General features: G+C 39.5%; 1 protein-coding gene across 2 annotated transcripts in view; it reads right to left on the reverse strand.

Annotated features, from left to right (window-relative positions):
- Positions 1 to 20,117, reverse strand: part of gart (phosphoribosylglycinamide formyltransferase) — a 47,528-nt gene that overhangs the window by 7,619 nt on the left and 19,792 nt on the right. For both annotated transcript variants that reach the window (XM_043701290.2, XM_087992583.1), the window contains 14 exons: positions 16,402 to 16,576; positions 14,210 to 14,321; positions 13,657 to 13,725; positions 12,832 to 12,957; positions 10,533 to 10,620; positions 9,697 to 9,782; positions 9,392 to 9,560; positions 7,981 to 8,212; positions 6,802 to 6,896; positions 5,878 to 5,987; positions 5,560 to 5,758; positions 4,744 to 4,995; positions 2,673 to 2,825; positions 1,397 to 1,600 (listed from right to left, as the gene is read on the reverse strand). In XM_043701290.2, the coding sequence (XP_043557225.1) occupies positions 1,397 to 1,600; positions 2,673 to 2,825; positions 4,744 to 4,995; positions 5,560 to 5,758; positions 5,878 to 5,987; positions 6,802 to 6,896; positions 7,981 to 8,212; positions 9,392 to 9,560; positions 9,697 to 9,782; positions 10,533 to 10,620; positions 12,832 to 12,957; positions 13,657 to 13,725; positions 14,210 to 14,321; positions 16,402 to 16,576 (2,070 nt within the window). The remainder of the gene's footprint in view (positions 1 to 1,396; positions 1,601 to 2,672; positions 2,826 to 4,743; positions 4,996 to 5,559; positions 5,759 to 5,877; positions 5,988 to 6,801; positions 6,897 to 7,980; positions 8,213 to 9,391; positions 9,561 to 9,696; positions 9,783 to 10,532; positions 10,621 to 12,831; positions 12,958 to 13,656; positions 13,726 to 14,209; positions 14,322 to 16,401; positions 16,577 to 20,117) is intronic.

Here is a 20,117-nt window from a genome sequence, read left to right on the forward strand (position 1 = left end):
TGCCAGGAAGACTCATGAGACAGCCTTCAGGAGGAGTGTTACTTGCTGATTAATTTGCTTCCCCTTCCAGAGATCCTAGCTGATGTCAGACTAATTCAACACAAGTTACATACCTAGCTGCTGTCCAGCTGAGGCTACAGGAGAAGTAGGTACTTTGACTCCTTACCCCAGGCATTAACTCTTAATCACCATAGAATATAGAAGCAGGATTAGGCCATTTGGCCCTTCAACCCTTCACTTTGGTCATAGCTGATCATCCAACTCACTAGCCTCTTCCTGCTTTCTCCCCATATCCTTTCATCCTTTTGACTCAAGTGCTATATCCAATTCTTCCTTGCAGATATTCAATGTTTTGGCCTCGACTGTTTTCTGTTGCAGTAAATTCCACAGGCTCACCACAGTCTGAAGGTTTCTCCACATCTAGTCCTAAACGGCTTATCCTTTATCCTTTGACTGTGACCCCTGGTTCTGGACTTCCCGGTGATTGGGAACATCCTTCATGCATCTACCTTATCTAGTTCTGTTCAAACTTTATAGGCTTCAATGAGATTCCCCCTTTTCATCTAAACTCCAGTGAAAATCATCATAACCAATCTAGTTTATCTTCATACATCAGCCCTGCCATCCCAGGAACCATCCCATCTCGCTCCTGGCTGAATGAGACGATCTCATTTAGAACATACAAAAGATCAGATTCAAGAAAATCTTGCTATTATGTCTCAGACCCACATCAATGGTACATTTTGCTAGCAGTAATCAACTGAACAGTTGATAACATCCAATTGCTAAACTCCATCTATTCTGTGTACATTGTGAATTCAGTAAAAATGATCTTGAACAAAAGAAAAGAGAAATTACTCAGCAGATAAATGCACTACGTCTTCTGGATTCAAAACAACAATTTATAACATTCCATCATTGCCATATGCCTCACTTTTGTAGCCTTAAATGTTGGCAATGATAAATTCCAGTCGTTATTCACACCTCCCCCAAAACTTTGTTTTGTTTCTTTCCATCAGCATCTCTTTTTGTCTTACTGGATCATCGTTTTGGTAATTTAATCTCTTCTTTGACATTATCACATTTTTGTTCCTTTCTCTGTATCTGCTTTAAACACAATACATCTCTACATAGATATTCTTACGAAGGATGATAGTCTGAAAAGTTAATGCTTCTTTCCCTCCACAGATACTGCATGACCTGTGAAATATTGAGGATTCTCTGTTCTTTCAGATTTCCACTGTTTTCAATGTTTTGCTTTGGCAGGCAAATAATTCCTGTTACACCAGCGAAATTTACAATTGCAATTCAACTAAATATCAGAGACTCTAACAAACAATATTTTTGACAGTCTTCCCCTTCCCCATTCATACACATCTAAAGGATAAGAAGTAACCTGTTTTATGCTGCACAACTGTTCCAATTGCCCATGCCTCGTGATGGCTCTGCACACTTTGCAGCACATTTTCAACTTTCGCTTTGTCCACTATAAGCACGGCTCCAATTCCACAGTTAAACGTACGAGCCACCTCCTCTTCAGAAAGGGCTCCATGTCTTTGCAACCAGGAAAAGATTTCAGGAATCTTCCAACATGACGCGTCTTTTAAATGACAATAAAAGTACTATTATTGTAAGTGAAAGAGAAGGATTTGAATGTCTTTGGCATTCAGAAATTTTCTAACTCATTCCCTTCCCCCAATACAGGAATGTAATATCAATAAGTGAATTACTTAGGAAGAAAAGATTACTTCAAAAATAATTACTTAAAATTTAACATGATTAATTGTATCATAAGTCCAAGTCTTTTCAATTGGATCATGTTGGATTACAATCTCACAAACCAAGACTCAAATCTAACTCAGAGATCTGTTCAAGCCATTCAGTCCAATTTCTTGTATGTATAAACCTATGTCCCAAGACAGGCTGTCATTTACAAAGGGAGTCTTACTAAATATTTAGGTGACAAGTGTTGTATACAAAATAAAAATCAGTCATATTGGCACAGTTCTATTCTAATGCTTCAGTTGATGGGAGGAATTTAAAAACAATTCTTTCATGGTACCCGAGAAATCCCTTGCAAGTCCAGAATCTTTTGCTCATCTCTCAAAATGGTGAAGGTATTACAGGTAGCCCTCGTTATCCGAAAGTAGAGCATTCCCAGGAAACCTTTTGTAAGCTGAAAATGGCCTAAAGCAAAGGGGCACGGTTTGTATGGGAAAAAGTATCACCGATTTTCGTAAAAGTGAAAATCCTCTTTGGTTTCGCAAAAACAGGTACTAACGTAGGTCTTTCATAAAATTGCATAAAGCGAACTTTCATACCTGTACCTGGAAGGTGTTTAATGAGGTATAGATGCATCTGCCATGATTGGGATCCAAATCACTCACATCCTAATGAAAGTTCAACTTGCAATGTGAATAGCAGGCCCTGGTTTATGACTAGCAAATATTTTTTACAAATGCCTTGAACCCCTTTCTCATTACGAATTTTGATGTAAAGAGAACAAAGGTAGAATTACATCAGCAAGTTTATCAAATGATACATTGAAAACAAATCCAGAATTGGGATTGAAAGAGAGCATTGCATCATGAACAAAATGTCATGGCAACTGAAAAGGTGAATGAATTCTTTCTATGGTGCACCATTCTATACTATATGAAGAAAGCTCTCACCTAATGCAACACCAAGCTTTTCGGGAAGCACCCTGGGGATGTTCTCCAGCAGTCCACCTCCGGTGATGTGAGCGTAAGCCTTCACATGTCCCAGGCGCAGAATTGGCAACAAGGCCTTAGCATAAATTCTGGTGGGTGTCAGAAGGATGTCTCCTACAAGAAAGTTGAAGATAAATTTTACAAACCTAAACTGAGAAGTGCCCAGAGGGGCAAATTGCCTGTTCTCTCACGTTATGGCTTGAACCTTTGTTTTCTATCAATGGAGGCTAAGAACTAGTTATAAAACTCGAGCTTTAAAAGTAACAGTACTGGTCAGCAGTACTATTTTTATTATGCACGTTTGTTCTGCTATAATGAATATTTCTTCAATGCGAATTGGCGTTAACATGATTGAAGAATTTATTTGTAGAATGCAAACTTTCCTTATCTGTATTGACTATAACGCAATTCCAGCCCCATTAGTTTAAGTGGCGCGACTATTGCGTAATTTTCATGTAATGCGAGATTGCACGAGAACAGAACCATTATGTTATATCAGAGCCAACTGTAGCTTGCTCATGTAAGGTTAGCTTTGTGATGCATGGTGTGTGGGTTATGTAGATTTTGATTTTAGTTTCATTTATTTTAGAGTTTAGACTTTGAACTAGTGGCATATTGTTTTTGGTCTGTGTCTGAGAGGGTCTAATGATTAACATGTACATTTTTCTGTAGCCATAGTGATTTATCTTAAAATACAGTACAAGACTTCTGGAGAGTAATAGGCTTCTATTTTCATTGCATGAGTTTTATGAACAGAGTAAAAACTATGCTTTAGAAGGATCTGGAATTTTGTGTTTTGGCATCAGGCAACCCCTAAAGTTTGAAGAAAGCTTTTTTGTTTCAAGCTGCAGAAATCTTGGCTGAAACTGAATGAGTAAAACAGTTGCTGCTATAGATGGGAGTTTAGAATTGTTAAGAAATAGATTACCTCAATGTAAGGAGTGCAGTTTTAAAGCTCCAGACCAGAATTGTTTGATTAAAACCCTGAAGTGAATTATTCACAGCTAAAAAGTATATTAAACTCAACTCAATTGAAGAATCAGGAAGAGGTGGTCAGATACTTAAGACTGCGAATTGAAGCGACAATAAAATTAATTCCTATAGTTGTGTGAGAGTGAGAGAGGAGAAGGCTCCCTGGTGCAAGTCCTGTAAAAGGATTGCTGTTCAGATTTATGGAATCTTTGAAGGTGGTTTAGCTTCTTTTATTTTGCCATCATTTCTTTTGCATAATTACTTTCAACCTAATTGTTAAAGCAAAATCTGTAGTACTACAGATTGTTTCAATTAAAGACCACCTCCACCTTCATACCAAATGAACTTCAAGACGGTGCATCCACTGCCTTTGAGAAATTAAAAGCAAATCATCTATTTAGATGTTACATGCACAAACATAAGCCACAATAATGAAACAAACACTTTGGAATATGGTTCATAAATTCTACTCCTTTTGGATGTAGGTTGTAATCAAATCAAGCGACATGTTCAAGAGTTACTCTAACGCATTGACCTCAATACCAAACAAGTACTGGTCTCAGAACAGCAATATTTGTTTACCTTTCAAAAGGGAAGCATGAGAGTGGCAACATTGGCCTGCTGCCTGTATAGTATGTTATTCTCATGTGATAGGGTTAATGGTAGGTCTCTTTTCCCTAGGTTGGGGGATTTCAAGAGTAGGGGGCATATTTTTAAAAGTTGAGAAGAGAGAGATTTAAAAAATACAGGAGGGGCAATTTTTTTGTTTTACAGAGCATGTTTCTCATGTGGAATGAACTTCCTGAGGAAGTACCGAATGCGAGCAAACTTACAATGTTTAAAAGACGTTTGGATAAGTACATGAATAGGAAAGGTTTGGAGAGATATGGGCCAGGAGCAGGCAGGTGAGACTAGTTTAGTCTGGGATTATGTTAGGCATGGACTGGTTGGACTGAAGGGTCTGTTTCCTTGCTGTATTACTCAATAAATGTTTAAGTCAGGTTCAAGGCATACTTATCTTAAGAAGGTCTCATAACCAATATTTTTTCTGAAACCTTACCAAGGGTCTTTGAACCGTAGCTTGATGGTGCTGGGGAGGAACACTGGAAAGAGGACTTCTCCAAAATGGTTCGAACGAGGCTAAAGCCATTACTGTGGAGGCCAGACGATGCGATGCCAATGATGGTATCACCTGCAGAGATGCTCTCCAGCTGTGGGAGAAGCTGTTCACGTTCCACTGCTCCGACTGCAAAGCCAGCCAGATCATACTGTCCTGGGGAATACATGCCTGGCATTTCAGCTGTTTCTCCTCCTACAAAACAATAAACAAGAGAATAAAACTGCCATGGTTAAAATGATCATGACAGCACAATAAGAACGTGGCACCATCATAATGAGAAAAAGATCAGTCTGCCAATTGTTTATCCTGCATAATTTGCAATGATCGCACCTTTATCAGAGACATTCTTCTTTTGAAAAAGAATGATCAGATAAGAGGTCTTTAAAGCTTTGAATAGGTCAGATAAAGTAGATGTGGAAGACATGTCTTCACTTGTGAGAGAATCAAAAAACTAGGAATCTGCAGCATGAGATATTGCAAAAAACAGACACAAAAAGGAATGTGAACCAACAACTCTGTTATGCCCAAGGCAACCATGATATCACTAAAGCTCAGGCTGCCACCTTGACCATTTTATAATTATGTTGCACCCATTAAATATGCTGTCTGTCCCAGTTCATTCACAAAACAAGACCCAATATTTAGCTTTGCTCACTGTAATTGTAATGCATTGTCTTAGAAAACTGTTCAGAGTATATTCTTACTTTAAGAATTAGCGTCATTGGGAATTGTACTGGTGCCACAGTATTGCCTTACCCAACAGTGCACATCCAGCCATTTTACAAGCTTCTGCAATACCAGCAATCACGGTCTGTGCCACACCGACATCCAATGTCCCACAGGAAAAGTAGTCGAGAAAGAAGAGTGGTTCTGCCCCTTGTGCCAGAAGATCATTTACACACATCGCTACCAGGTCTTGACCCAATGTATCATGCTTATTACATATCTGGGCAATCTGTCCATAGTCAAAATGGGATTTGAATGGGAAGGGAATAGAGGAATAAAGAAATTTAGGATCAAAAACTTTACATTTTTTTAGAATCCTATTACAATCGCAACAAAAGTAAACATCACCTTAAGTTTGGTTCCAACTCCATCAGTTCCAGAGACAAGGACTGGATCAATGTATCCAGCTGCCTTCAGGTCAAAAGTGCCTGCAAATCCTCCAAGCTCAGCATTACAGCCTAAGAATTAGACAGAAACAATTTTTTAGATTCAAAGCCATTTGGCCCACTATATCTGCACAGTGTTAGCCCCATACTCAATCTTGTTTTATCACAGTAATTACTAGTGCTTATTCAATTCCATTGTAAATGCTCAGTGTAGCTTAGCTTCAATGATCACTTGCAGTAATACATTCCATATTCAAGTCATGCTTTGCAGTGAAAACAATTCTCTTAATCTCACCTTTACAGTTTTAGTACTCAGTGTAACTTTATGTTCCTCTGTTTCCCAATTCATTGATCTATGGAAATATTTTTCAACTCCTTACTCCTAAAGCTGCTTCATAATCTGGAACCTGCTGTTAAACTCCCTTATAACTTCCACTGCTTCTCTGGGCTTCCAAGTTGTTGAATATAACTCATTTCACTCTTCCTTCAACATTATCTAGCAAAGTTACATCACCCTACCATCATCCCAATGCCCTTTCCATAATGAACCGTCCTAAACTACTTTCGGTTTTCCAACCTTAGCCCAACCAAAGTATTGTACTATTTCATAATCACATCCTAAAGTATATATTATAATCCTATATGAGTCACAGTTTCCTTAGAGTACAAGCAATTTAATTTATATATAAAACAAAACCAACTCCTCATTTATGTTATTTTCTGATCAGAATCTATTCCATAACTGGTACTTGAGCATGCTACTGTTTAATGCCTACCTTCCAATGATATCTTATGCTTAAAAATGGTATTTTATACATAGATCAAACATATCTATTGTTAATACAACTAGTGGTACTACATTCAATTAGAGTAGCTACCTGCCCACCTGGTCTGGAGGTAGCTGCCGCAAGTGGTTTTATCGAATGAACCAAAGCATTCCCAGCTGCAATATCAACACCACTATCTTTGTAAGTCAGTCCTCTGTGGAGAGGGGTAGTGAAGAAAAAGATGCATTCAGCTGACACAGAAAGATGTGAATGTTTTTACAAAGTGTAGTTCAGGTTAAACTCAAGGCTGTTTGAAATATTGCAAAAAGTTATTATTGCACAAATTCCAATCATGTACATTTTGGGTCTTCTTTAATGTAACAAACTGATTGATGAGTGACCTGTATTTATACAACAGCTATAGTAGCCATTGGCAGATTTGAAAATAAAACTCTCAAATTTGACCAGCAATTTCAAAGATAAAACAAGCCCTGACTTGGCTCATGTTGAATTGTATATGAAAGTAAGGTTGTTTTGCTTCAGTGATATAGGACATTGGCGAGACTACATTGGAATTGGGAGCATCTCTGAATATGACAGCATTTATTGCCCATCCCTATTTGCCTACAAGACAATTAAGAGTCAATTGCATTCCTTATATAAGCCAGAACAGTTAAGGATGGGGTATGACTTAATAGGCATTGCTGCTTCTGATACCACAAATGCCAATCTCCCCTTATTACCCCAGACTACAGCACACAGGTCACCAGGCTGGTTGAACCTACAAATCTCATAGCAAAACCTGCATATTCTCACCCATTCCACTAACGTAAATATCCATATATACGAAAACTACATACTTATTCTGGTAGTAGTTACCAATAGTAATCAGAGAGATTTCTCCCTCTATACTTTCACAGTGTTTTTATTCCATGAAGCAATAGTGCACAATTGTTTAATGCTGTGGTTCCATTGCTACTTTGACAAAGAGATTAGTTTATTCACCATAGATTGGGATCGAACCACAGACCAGGTTAAGCATGTTCAGAGATAAGATCAGGCACTGAGGGGGTTTAATGAACTTATTTGAACTGCATGAAACAATCTGCAGTCACTATAAATCTTTTGCATTTCACATGATACTGCAGTAAGACATTAGATAAACGTACTGTACACAGCAACAGTGGGCATTTTAAAATACACTTGCTCATTTGAAAAGAGCAGTAATTGCTTCCTCGCCCCATGCTCAAACAGAATTCAAATATCAGGAAAAGATTGATTAGCATTTCAATACAAACCTAGACTGTTCTGTGAATGCAATGGCTCGATGGGCAATATCCTTTCTGTAAATAGCAGCTTGAAACTGAACAGTTTCAACCCCTTTATTTGCTTCTTTCACTGCCCGAATCAGGTCTTTACTGACAGCAGTTACTGTAACCACTCGACCGCCACTTGTCACAACCTTCCCATCCTTCATTGCAGTGCCTGCATGGAACACTTGTAGGCCCATATCCTTCGCGAGTGACAAACCTGCAAAATAAACTAGTTTTCAGTCAAAAAAAATTAAATACCATTCATCAATTGTTGTTCTTAGATAGAAGTTGTGCCCTACACTCAATTCTGGTGTCCTGACACTAAATGTAAACTCAAAATTAGAATTACTCACCTCCATCTCAGTCTTGCCTTTCCTTACAATCTTTCATTTCTCTTCTTCACAACAATATTTCTTCCTTCCACTCCTCCAGAAGGCGATCACTGTTTAATGAGGTTCCAGCAGCCCTCCAGTGTCAAACCAAATGGCTACTGTTTGTGTTTCACTTGAGACACAAAGTATCAGTAAGCTAACTGATTACGGGATATCGCAAGTTTAACTAGTGTACCCAACATCACATCAAGCAAATTACTGGGTAGTTGTCAGTGATAGGAACCCTAGAGCATTTTGCTTTCCTTAATGCTGCAGGATATCAATGTCAAATACAGCAGCCAGGATCAGCATATTTTACATAAACCAGCAACTTTTCTGATCCGTATGGTTCAATTGATCACTGCCTTGACTGCAGCATGCTGACATTTTACAGGAGGTACCTCGAGGCTTTTAAAACAAACAATTTGATACGGCCTTCAACCTCTCCCTCTTACACACATCCTAATTAACAAACTCATCATCAGGACTGTGTCATGAATGTTTAGCTGGATAGGAAGTTGTCAAAGCCTTCAGAAAAAGGTAGAAGGGGGTTGAAATTCACAAAAAGAAGTTTGGGGTCACCCCTGCTTTGGTTTAGCTCGTTTTCTGCCTTATTCTCCTGAATCTTAAAATAGGGGTGAGCCCAATGACATTTGTATATTTATTAATGAAAAAAAACCCAAGGTAAAAATTTACATAACTGGATTGCTCTACAGAGACGGAGCATGGAACTTGATGAGCTGAACAGCACCCTCCTGTGCCACGACTCTAAACAGTAGCAAATTTATTCACAAATAAGCAAAGAAGAAATGCATTTTGTGATCTCATTACAGACACACTTACATGTCAGCTGATTTACAGATTGCATAAAACTGAATACCTTTCCCCAAGTCTATTCCATTGCATTTTAATACAAACATATTCCTGTAATTCACTACTGACACAAAAGAACTACAATTTTATTAAAGTAATGAGCACCACTCTATTAGTCTTAACACAACTTATCTGCAGCATAGAGACTCTACCTGTGATCACATGACCCTTTGCATAGCTGCCTGGATAACCACCACTGGCCATAACTACAGTCACAGCTGCACTGCTTTCCAGCCAAGATGGCATGGCTCTAGAAAGTTTTCCATCCACAGTTGCTTGTATTACTTCATATAAATCACTGTTTAATAAAGGAAGAATGACCTGAAAATAGAGTCAAAAATCAACATGAGATTCCTCAGATAAAACAAAAAAAAGCATAATGAAGCTATATTATGTAACCTGGATCCCTGCTTTAGTAAACACCTCAGACACAGTACAAAGATAACAGTATTATTACCTGACATTCTGGATCACCAAAGCGACAATTAAACTCCAATACTTTAGGTCCATCTTTGGTTAGCATCAACCCTGCATATAATATCCCTGGAAAATAAAAGGAGAAAAATGTGGTTTGTTTCATGCAGATTTGTCACTTCAACAATGCTGGCATTTCACAGTGGTCACCTTACAGATTTCACTTTAAATCTTTATCTCATAAATATAAATACTAATTGAAGAATGGAGTTGTGCAAATCCGCACACCTTGAAGCACAAATAAACGGACACATTGCTTTTTAAGAAAAGCCAACTAACTACCTCAGATAAACAGCAACAAGATTCACTGCAATACTTTACACATGTTAAAAACCCATTGGCACAAGCAGGGAATGAAAAATGTGTCAGGTGAAACTCACTATGAAAGACTATTCAGATCAGAATATCAACAATGTGTGTTTGTTGCCTGTTAACTGCCCTGAAGCTTCAAGGATTGATGAATCACCAACAACCTTCAATTGTCTCAAAATGTCTACTTTTTAACATCAGTTTTGATCACAAATATTCTTTGACAATTGATCAAATTACTTACAGCATAAAAAAAAAACACCTTACCAATGGAGTCATGAGACAGTAATCGGGAGCAGGAATTTTGACAGATTTTCTCCTACCTAACTCAGGCAATGCTGTGGACAACTGCAATACCTGAAGGACAGTCTCAGTGGAGATCATGTGTTAACCCAGCACACATGTAAATTGAGCTCAGATCAGTTCAGCTCAATCCCAGTAGGAGCAAATAGTTTGTCTACACGCTTGGGGTTTGAGACACTAATTTTAACAAAATCAAACAGCACTCACCAACATAAGGGGCTCCTTCTTGTCTCATACCATCAACTGTTTTCTGAAGGATCTTTTCCCTGATCACTTGCAGAAGGTTTTTGGAAACCTAAAGAGCCAAAACTTAAAAATCAAAAAAATCCAAAAATCGAGAACTGACCAGCTAGAAAGAGATTACAGACTGGTCATCATCTGATTAATCATTCAGTTGAAAATCTTTAAAGTCCCATAGTCAGAACTGCAAGCAAAATGTCCTAGATGTCAGTTTAATTATTTTATTGAATACATTTAATGCTACAGTGTTGACACTTGCAGGAATGGAACAATTTACATTTATGTACCCAAAAAAAGAAGGAATTAGTTTCGACTCCCTTCTACATTATTGCAATCCCTCACACAATGGTAGTTTCTCCATTTAAGATTGCTGAATAATTGGCAGGGATGAGTTTGATTGAAAAAGAAATAGTTGCATTTATACAGCATTTTTCATGACCACCAGATGCCATATCATTTTACATCAGTAACATACTTTTGATGTGTCGTCACTGTTGTAGTGTAGCAGTGAACTTGCATACAGCAAGATCCCAAAAACAACACTTAATAATAACCAGATCATCAAAATCACAAAAAAAATTCAAAAACCAAGTGATAAATATTGACCAGGACACCAAGGATAAATCCCTTGATCACCCTTCAAATAGTGCTCCAAGATCATTTATGCCCACCTGCCTGGCAGATTAGGCCCTAATTTGACAGGTGACACCCATGACCATGCAGGAGTCTCACAGTACTGTCAGCCTTGACACTACTGCTGAAGTCTCTGGAGCATTGAGAACACGACAAACTCACTTGGCAAGTTCTTTCAATTAAAACCTCAGCCAAGATAGCTCTATCTTCTTTCCCCCTCAATTTGTAACGTTAAGTAAAAAAAATTAAGCCAAGAGAATCACTGAGGAACTGTGCGAATGAAGACAAGGGACGCAAATTGAATAATGTTGCTTTCCATGTCAGATTTTAATACACTATTAATTTTTTACGCCTAAAGAATAAAGCTTGAAGCCCCAGAAAAGAATGAAAGTTAGGAAATCATCACAGGTTTTAATTTCATATCCCCCACTAATCTTAGAACACTTCAGTCCACAAAGTTAGGTACCAATAAAGCTGATTTTAATTCCCAGTGGGAGTTATGTTGGCAAGATTTATGTGGATGGCAAAACTGAGTCTTCCACAGAATGAGACCTGGAATATTTAATACCCTTATCTGCACAAGACTTGTCTGTCACGTGCCTGACCCAGACCAGGATCTGGGAGCTATGACTGATAGACTAGACAATATAGTGATTGAGGAAGAGAAGCCTGAAGTAGGGAGACTCAGGTTTCTCAACATGAGCCCAGAGGAGCACACAAGCCAACACCTTATTTGTACAAGCCTTCAGCTCAAACTGTAGCCCAGCCTTGCTGATGCTATATACTTTCTAATAATTCCCTTCAGTTTCTCAAAACAGTCAGTTAAAACTACAAATGGTGGAATGGCAACATGAGCAGAGCAGGTCAAGTTGCAGCATGAATAGAGTGAATAGCCAAGGTCTTTTTCCGAGGGTGGGGTAGTCCAGAACTGGATGGCACAGGTTTAAGGTGAGAGGGGAAACATTTTTTAAAAAAAAGGTACCTGGGGGAACCTTTTCACACAGAGGGTGATGCATGTATGGAATGAGCTGCCAGAGGAGCTGCTGGAGGCTGGTACAATTACAACATTTAAGCGGCATCTGGATGGGTATATGAATAGGAAGGGTTTTGAAAAATATGGGCCAAGTGCTGGCAAATGGGACCAGTTCAGACTGGGAAACCTGGTCAGCACGGATTACTTGGATCGAAGAGTCTGTTTCTGTATGACTCTAAGTTGCACTGGCTATTTGAAATTTGACTCTTTAGTTTATTGCCAAATTCCATTGAATAAAGCGTCACTTGATGCAGACTCCAATTGTCATAATATTCCAGTACAGGGCACATGGCAATTCCACTGAGGCAATCTCAGTATTAAACAAAAAAAACACCAAAGAACTGCTGATGCTGTTAATCAGAAACAAAATAAAAAATTGTTGGAAAAAAAAGACTCAGCAGGTCTAGCAGCATCTGTGGAGAGAAACCAGAATTAACAGGTCTGCTTTATCTTCTTCAAGGGTCACTGGAACTCTGTTTCCTCTCCACAGATGCTGCCAAACGTGCTGAGTTTCTCCAGCAATTTTTAATTTTATTCCACTATTAAACTCTGCTGTGAAATAACCATCTTCAATTACTGTTCAAGAATTTATTATTTTACCTGAGGGGTGGGGCAATAAGCTCCCATTCCACCTGTATTTGGCCCCTGGTCCCCATCCAGTAAGCGTTTATGATCTTGAGCTGGTGGCATACAGGCAACGGTAACACCGTCACTGAAACACAGGCACTGCACAATATCAACAGAATGGCATTTTAAGTAACAGAGTTGACTACCCACAAGTATTACTTCCTGAACTCCAGCTGCTCAGAAAAACAAAATGGATTCATGATATCTTAGCCAATTGTGATCACCCACTAGTACAGCACTGGAAATAGTAAACTAAACGCAAAAAGCTACATTCAAGTTTAATTGAGCTAACAAACTAAAGCTGCTTAAATCTAGAATTCCTGATGTAGGGTTTTGGCCCGAAACGTCAATTTTCCTACTTCTCGGATGCTGCCTGACCTGCTATGCTTTTCCAGCACTGCTCTAATCTTGACTTGAAAATATCACACGATCACTAGACAACAAGTATTTGGCAGTGCTATTAATGCCAGCAACTGAAGGGGGGAAATGAATGACTCTTGCACTGGATTTCTCCATAGCAGTAGTAATTAGAACTGCAAATCACTCCCCAGTACAAACTTAATTTCCCATTATTCTGTGGTGCAGTAAATTCAATTGACCATTACAAGGTTGTGCCAAAAATGAATGAATGACCTTCTCCTGTGATCTGGTCTTTCAACCACAGTAAACCTTTATCAAAGTCACTCATGATATAGCCCATATTGAGTCACGCTACACATACAATTGTATAAATTTTGCAATGATAACCAGAAAATAAACTTCAAATACTTCTGGGCCAGCAAAATAAATCTTACTTACAGAAACTTCCTCTCCTTCAAGCAGCTCCTCCACAACTATGGTTTCACCAGCTGAACCAAAGGTCTTTTCCTTCAGGAAAAAAAAAAGAGAAGAAGTGTATTTAGTTCTGTGCATTGCGTACCAGACAGGAAAGATCTCAGCTGATTTGTGAGAACTACATTTGATCCAGTACACTGAAAGATTTAATAAACTTAAGTTTAAGCCGCATTATTGTCTCCAGTTCCCAATTTAAAGCCTGAACAATTCTCTTCACGCATGCCACTGAAGAATGCCAGTGACCTGTGGCACTGCCTGCCCTGAAGAGTCTGTGCACAGCAGATTAATTTCTCCTTCCAACAGTACTGTTACTCAAATTACTGAATGCAAAAAGATATGAAGCAGATGCTCAGTATCAAAAGTTACACGCAAAAAAGAATGACTGCAGCATCACAGAAGTCCTCTGGGAGAAGGCCATAAAAGGAATTTCATCAGGAATGTTCCCCTCATTTACTGACAACCGGATAGCTTTAAGCAGATTAAGCCTTAGACAAAAAAAAACTCTGTGGTAACACACCTGCATTATGTCTCGAACTGCTTTGGAAGCCTCGCTTACATCAGCTGCTATAATAACACCTTTCCCAGCTGCTAAACCACTTGCTTTTACAACCAAAGCGGGGAAATCAGCACTAAAAGAAAGGCAACAATTAATTCAATGTAATAAGTGGGGTTTCCTTGCTTTGAAGTCTCCCTTCCTTGTACCATAACACCAGGCTATAGTCCAACAGATTTATTTGGAAGCACTAGCTTTCAGAGTGAAGGAGCTGCGCTCGGAAAGCTAGTGAACATAGAACATAGAACGTTACAGCACAGTACAGGCCCTTCGGCCCTCGATGTTGCACTGACCTGTGAAATTAATCTGAAGCCCATCTAACCTACACCATTCCATTATTATCCATATCTATATCCAATGCCCATTTAAATGCCCTTAACATTGGTGAGACTACTACTGCTGTAGGCAGGCTGTTCCACACCCCTACTTCTCTCTGAGTGAAGAAACTACCCCTGATATCTGTCCTAAATCTTCCAAATAAACTTTTTGGACTGTAACCTGGTGTTGTGCGATTTTTAACTTTGTTTATCCCAGTCCAACACCGGCTCCTCCAAAATCATTCCTTGTACCATACCTCTTATTCCCAATTATCGAGGTTTTTCAGACAAGTAGCATATTGCTTGTACGCCCAGGAAGTAATCTAGGGTAAAGCAAGAAGTCTAATGATGTACACCTTGAGTTCTGCTGCAGATATTAAATCAAATTATTTCATTACAGTTATGCAGCCCTTGAATAACTTTCATAGAGTCATAGAGATGTACAGCACGGAAACAGACCCTTCGATCCCAACCCAATCTAGTCCCACTTGCCAGCACCCAGCCCATGTACCTCCAAACCCTTCCTATTCACATAGCCATCCAGATGCCTCTTAAATGTTGCAATTGTACTTGCCACCACCACTTCCTCTGGCAGCTCATTCCATACACGGACCACCTTCTGCGTGAAAAAGTTGTCCCTTAGGTCTCTTTTGTATCTTTCCCCTCTCATCCTAAATCTATGCCCTCTAGTTCTGGACTTCCCCATCCCAGGGAAAGGACTTTGCCTATTTACCCTATCCATGCCCCTCATGATTTTATAAACCTCTATAAGTTCACTGCTCAGCCTCCCACGCTCCAGGGAAAAAAAGTTCCAGCCTGTTCAGCCTCTCCCTATAGCTCAAATCCTCCAACCCTGGCAACATCCTTGGAAATCTTTTCTGAACCCTTTCAAGTTTCACAACATCTTTCCGATAGGAAGGAGACCAGAACTGCACGCAATACGCCAAAAGTGGCCTAATTAATGTCCTGTACAGCTGCAACATGGCCTCCCAACTCCTGTACTCAATACCAATCAAGGAAAGCATACCAACGCCTTCTTCACTATCTAATCTACCTGCGACTCCACTTTCAAGGATCTATGAACCTGCACTCCAAGGTCTCTTTATTCAGCAACACTCCCTAGGACCTTATCATAAGTGTATAAGTCCTGCTAAGATTTGCTTTCCCAAAATGCAGCACCTCGCATTTATCTGAATTAAACTCCATCTGCCACTTCTCAGCCCACTGGCGTATCTGGTCAAGATCCTGTTGTAATCTGAGGTAACCCTCTTCGCTGTCCACTACACCTTCAATTTTGGTGTCATCTGCAAACTTACTAACTGTACCTCTTATGCTCGCATCCAAATCATTTATGTAAATGACAAAAAGTAGAGGACCTAGTACCAATCCTTGTGGCACGCCACTGGTCACAGGCCTCCAGTCTGAAAAGCAACCCTCCACCACCACCCTCTGTCTTCTACCTTTAAGCCAGTTCTGTATCCAAATGGCGAGTTTTCCCTGTATTCCATGAGATCTAACCTTGCTCACAAGTCTCTCATGGTGAACTTTCTTAAAATTTATGATGAAACCCAAATTGTATTTCATGTGTGGGGAAAACATGGAGGCAGATAAATCCAACTTTAATGTAGCAATTGAGATTTAGTTGCAAGTCAGGACTCAAGGACATTATTGTTTAAAATATTCAGCTTTCGGTCTTGATGTTTACTGTGGAGCTGCAAACACAATTACAGAAGATCAGTCGTATATCACATCAACATTAATGGGAAGGCCTGCAACACGCCAGAACAAAACCTCAATATAATGACCACACTACTGTATGTAGATGAACGTCCTGCTTACTGCTGGATGAAGCGACATGCTTCCTCAGGATCAGTGAAAGCTTTCCAACGAGCAGTAGGGATAGCATGTCGATCCAAGAATTCCTTAGCAAAATGCTTGCTAGCTTCCAATTGTGTTGCCTTTGCAGATGGACCAAAGCATCTCACTCCTGCAGCTTTCAGGTCATCAACAATCCCTGAAGAACATCAAGAGTTAGAAAGCCAACAGATGGTGAACGCTGCCAGACAGTTTCACAAATTATTTGTTGTTTAAAAAAGTCTTGAATGGTTTTCTGATCCTTATCTAAACTCGGATGCTGGAGAATACTGAAAGGGGAGAACTGGGCAGAAGGAAAACAATGTTTAAACCCAAATAATATTCATCTCACACCCATCAACGGCCAACTATTGATTAGAAATCCTGCATTATTCCCTCTATTCCAGTGTTCATGAATATAGTCTTCACCTCAACTAGTAGTTGATTTCTTGGGAATCATGACTTTAAGCGACTGCCATTTTCCCATTTAAATCAAGATAAAAGCTGTAGTTTAGTCCAATAGAACATTTCTAATCCGAAACAATGCATTAAAGCATCAGACCTTGTGAATTGAATTTTTTTTATGGCTAACCTCCTGTATAGGTAAATGAAAATCCTTTCAACATAAAATGAATTTTAAAATTTACTGCAGAGGGAAAATGGTAATTTTCTTCTTGCTTTGCTGTCACTGCTTACCCTGCTTGGTGAAATTCTTCACGGACCATTTGTCCCATGCTGACCACCCTGTTGCTGGCTCTCACTGATTCTCTCAATTGCAGCCTCTGCCTCTCCCAGACTCACCCTCTCACCAGTCCTTAGCCTTGCTGAACATGCCACTTGCCTCTTCACTTCTCTTGAGCCCTCGCCAAGAATGAGGGAGCTGTGGTGACACTAGCACTCTGGGGATATAACTGCAGGGAGATCATGAATTGTACCATCTCCGACACAATACTTCTGCACTGCCAGGAATATGTTTTCACAACAACAGACTTCTGAATTTGCAAACTACATTTCACCTCAGTTCTGAGCACAGATAACATCTGAAGCTAGAGCTCCTGAGCTGTGAAAGTGCGGACTCGGAGGTATTAAAATCCATATCTTCATTGCAGTTGCATAGCCTGGGCCTTGGCATCACCCAAACCTCCTCAGGAGCAACATCACTGCAGTGCAAAATGACCATGGTAATATAGGAGGAAACTCAGTCACTGAATTGAAGAAGCAAGAAACTTTAGTGACAGGAAACCCTGAGAAACAGTTATTTGGGATTAAAGTAATAGCCATATGGAAAAGTGGAGCAGCACAGTGGCCAGCACTATTGCCTCACAGTGCCAGGGACCCAGGTTCGATTCCAGCCTCAGGTGACTGTCTGTGTAGAGTTTGCACATTCTCCCTGTGTTTGTGTCGGTTTCCTCCCACAGTCCAAAGATGTGCAGATTAGGTAGGTTGGCATGCTAAATTGCCCATAATGCCCAGCGATGTACAGGCTAGGTGGATTAGCCATAGGAAATGGATAGTATAGGGGGTTGGGTCTGGATGGATGCTCTTCAGAGGGTCGTTGTGGACTTGATGGGCTGAATGGCCTGCATCTCCACAGTAGGGATTCTATGATTCTAAGTGTAGGCTGTTTCAGAACAAGCATCATTGATTTTTTTAAGGCAAAATCATTTTTAACTCATTTGCATATTATTTGAAGAGATAATTGAAAGGGTTGATGAGGGGAAGGCTTTTGATATAGATTTGATATGTGGACATTGAAAAGCTGTTTGATATAGTGCCACACACAGACTTGAGAAAAGTGATGGTCATGGAATAAAAGAGGTAGCAGCAATATGGATACAAATTGGCTGAGGGATAGGAAACAGCGAGTAAATGGTTAACTGGTATTTTTCAGCCTGTAAGAATATTTAGAGTTCCCAACAGACCGATATTGCGTTCCTTGAATTTCCATATAAATGACTGATATTGTGGCACATTGATCAATTTCAATGTTTGCAGATGACACAAAACTTGTGTCACAAGTTACAATGAGACATTTAAAGGGCACTGTCTGTATTTAAACAAATTATCCAACGTTAGAGTTATGGGGAAAAAGACAACAGATTGGCACCAAGTTAAAATACTCAGAGAGACAGTGCAGACAAGATGGGTTGAATGGTCTCCTTCTGCACCACAACAATTCTGAGATTCTCTGACTTAAAAATGAGTCCCCTAAACAAGGATACAAACCTCAGTAACTGAGCAACGTTGAAATGAGAACCAAAAGAACTGTGGATGCCGGAAACTAGAAACAAAAACAGGAACTGCTGAAAAAGCTTAGCAGGTCTGGCAGCATCTGTGGAGAGAAATCAGAGTTAATGTTTCTATCAAGTTCTCCACAGATGCTACCAGACCTGCTGAGCTTTTCCAGCAATTTTTGTTTTCATTTGCGAATGCTGAGGTGAGACAATATAAAATCAAGTAACTTTAAATATGAACTTACTGCCTTCAATTTTTCACAGAATGTAAAGTCAGGTTAGAACAGAAGGGATGCTTTCGAAAGCTCATTCATGTTTTTGAGATACAAGGGCAGGATTTTTGTGGAGTTTTTCCAACTCTGCAGATCTCCAAAAAAAAATCTTGGAACCAAGACGTGAGAATCCCAACTCCATTTCCAACAGTTTGCAGCTAGGGAAGAGAGGATGGGCTGTGATTTGCACATGGGGGAAACTCAAATTCAAGGGCAATTTGAACAGTGTTGTTCAGACAGACCCAGTTTGACTAAGTGACCCGCATCATGAGAGTCACAAGTTGATGGAATAGATTTAAGTGTTCTTGAAGACAGGATAAGGTCTTCTTAAAAAAAACTTCCCACTTTTAGTGTATGAAAAATAGGTTGCAGTTAACAGTGAACTTTTAAAAAAAAACTCTGCATATTACTTTGATTGTCGGGCCCGGTATATAGTATCTGTTCTAGTAACTTCAACAGTTGTTTAACTAGATTTCCCTGACAATTATCAACCTCTGACTGAGTTCCAAAAGCTACAATTTTTCTCAGAAGGGTTTCGTGTTCATAGTTTGGTTGACAAGTTAAACAGCCTATAAAGAGTTAGCTGACTTTGATGTAGGATCTGAAGAAATGTTTGTGTGTTCTGATAAGAAATTAAGTAATTGAGTTGTAAAAGCTTTGAATGGACTACCACGAACATAAATTACTTTACTATCAAGTCTTTATGGTGAGAGATGTATTCAATTTGTAAGACTTTATTTAATCACCACATAGCCTCCTGGTCTGCCACTGGCAGATACTGGGTTAGTTGTCATGGAGTTGGCATGGGGATATTTGGCATTGAGCTAACATGGAAGTATAACAGGCCATGATGAGGGTGTGAGGGATGATAGCATTAAAACTTTCTAATATAACCAGATTAAGTTCACGACAACCGAGGTGTGTGTTCTGACCAGGCTGCCTCAGCTGTCCACATCTCCAGCCCAACTCCACTTCTGGTACCCACCTCAGTCACCAAAATTCATCCCTAACTCCTTTCAGCTTCCATATTGGAGCAAAATGTAATTATTTGTAAACGATCATAAGGGAGCCATTTTAACCACACAAAGTAAGTACATTAGGAACCAGATCGGATGTTGAAATTTTAAAAATCTCAAATTTGCCCATTGGTTTAACAACTGCACACAGTTAGCAAACCAAAGAGCTTATTCCCATG

This window comes from Chiloscyllium plagiosum, unplaced genomic scaffold (genome assembly GCF_037043375.1).
Source record: "Chiloscyllium plagiosum isolate Xiang-an unplaced genomic scaffold, Cpla_swu_hap1 HiC_scaffold_12, whole genome shotgun sequence".
NCBI lineage: Eukaryota > Metazoa > Chordata > Chondrichthyes > Orectolobiformes > Hemiscylliidae > Chiloscyllium > Chiloscyllium plagiosum.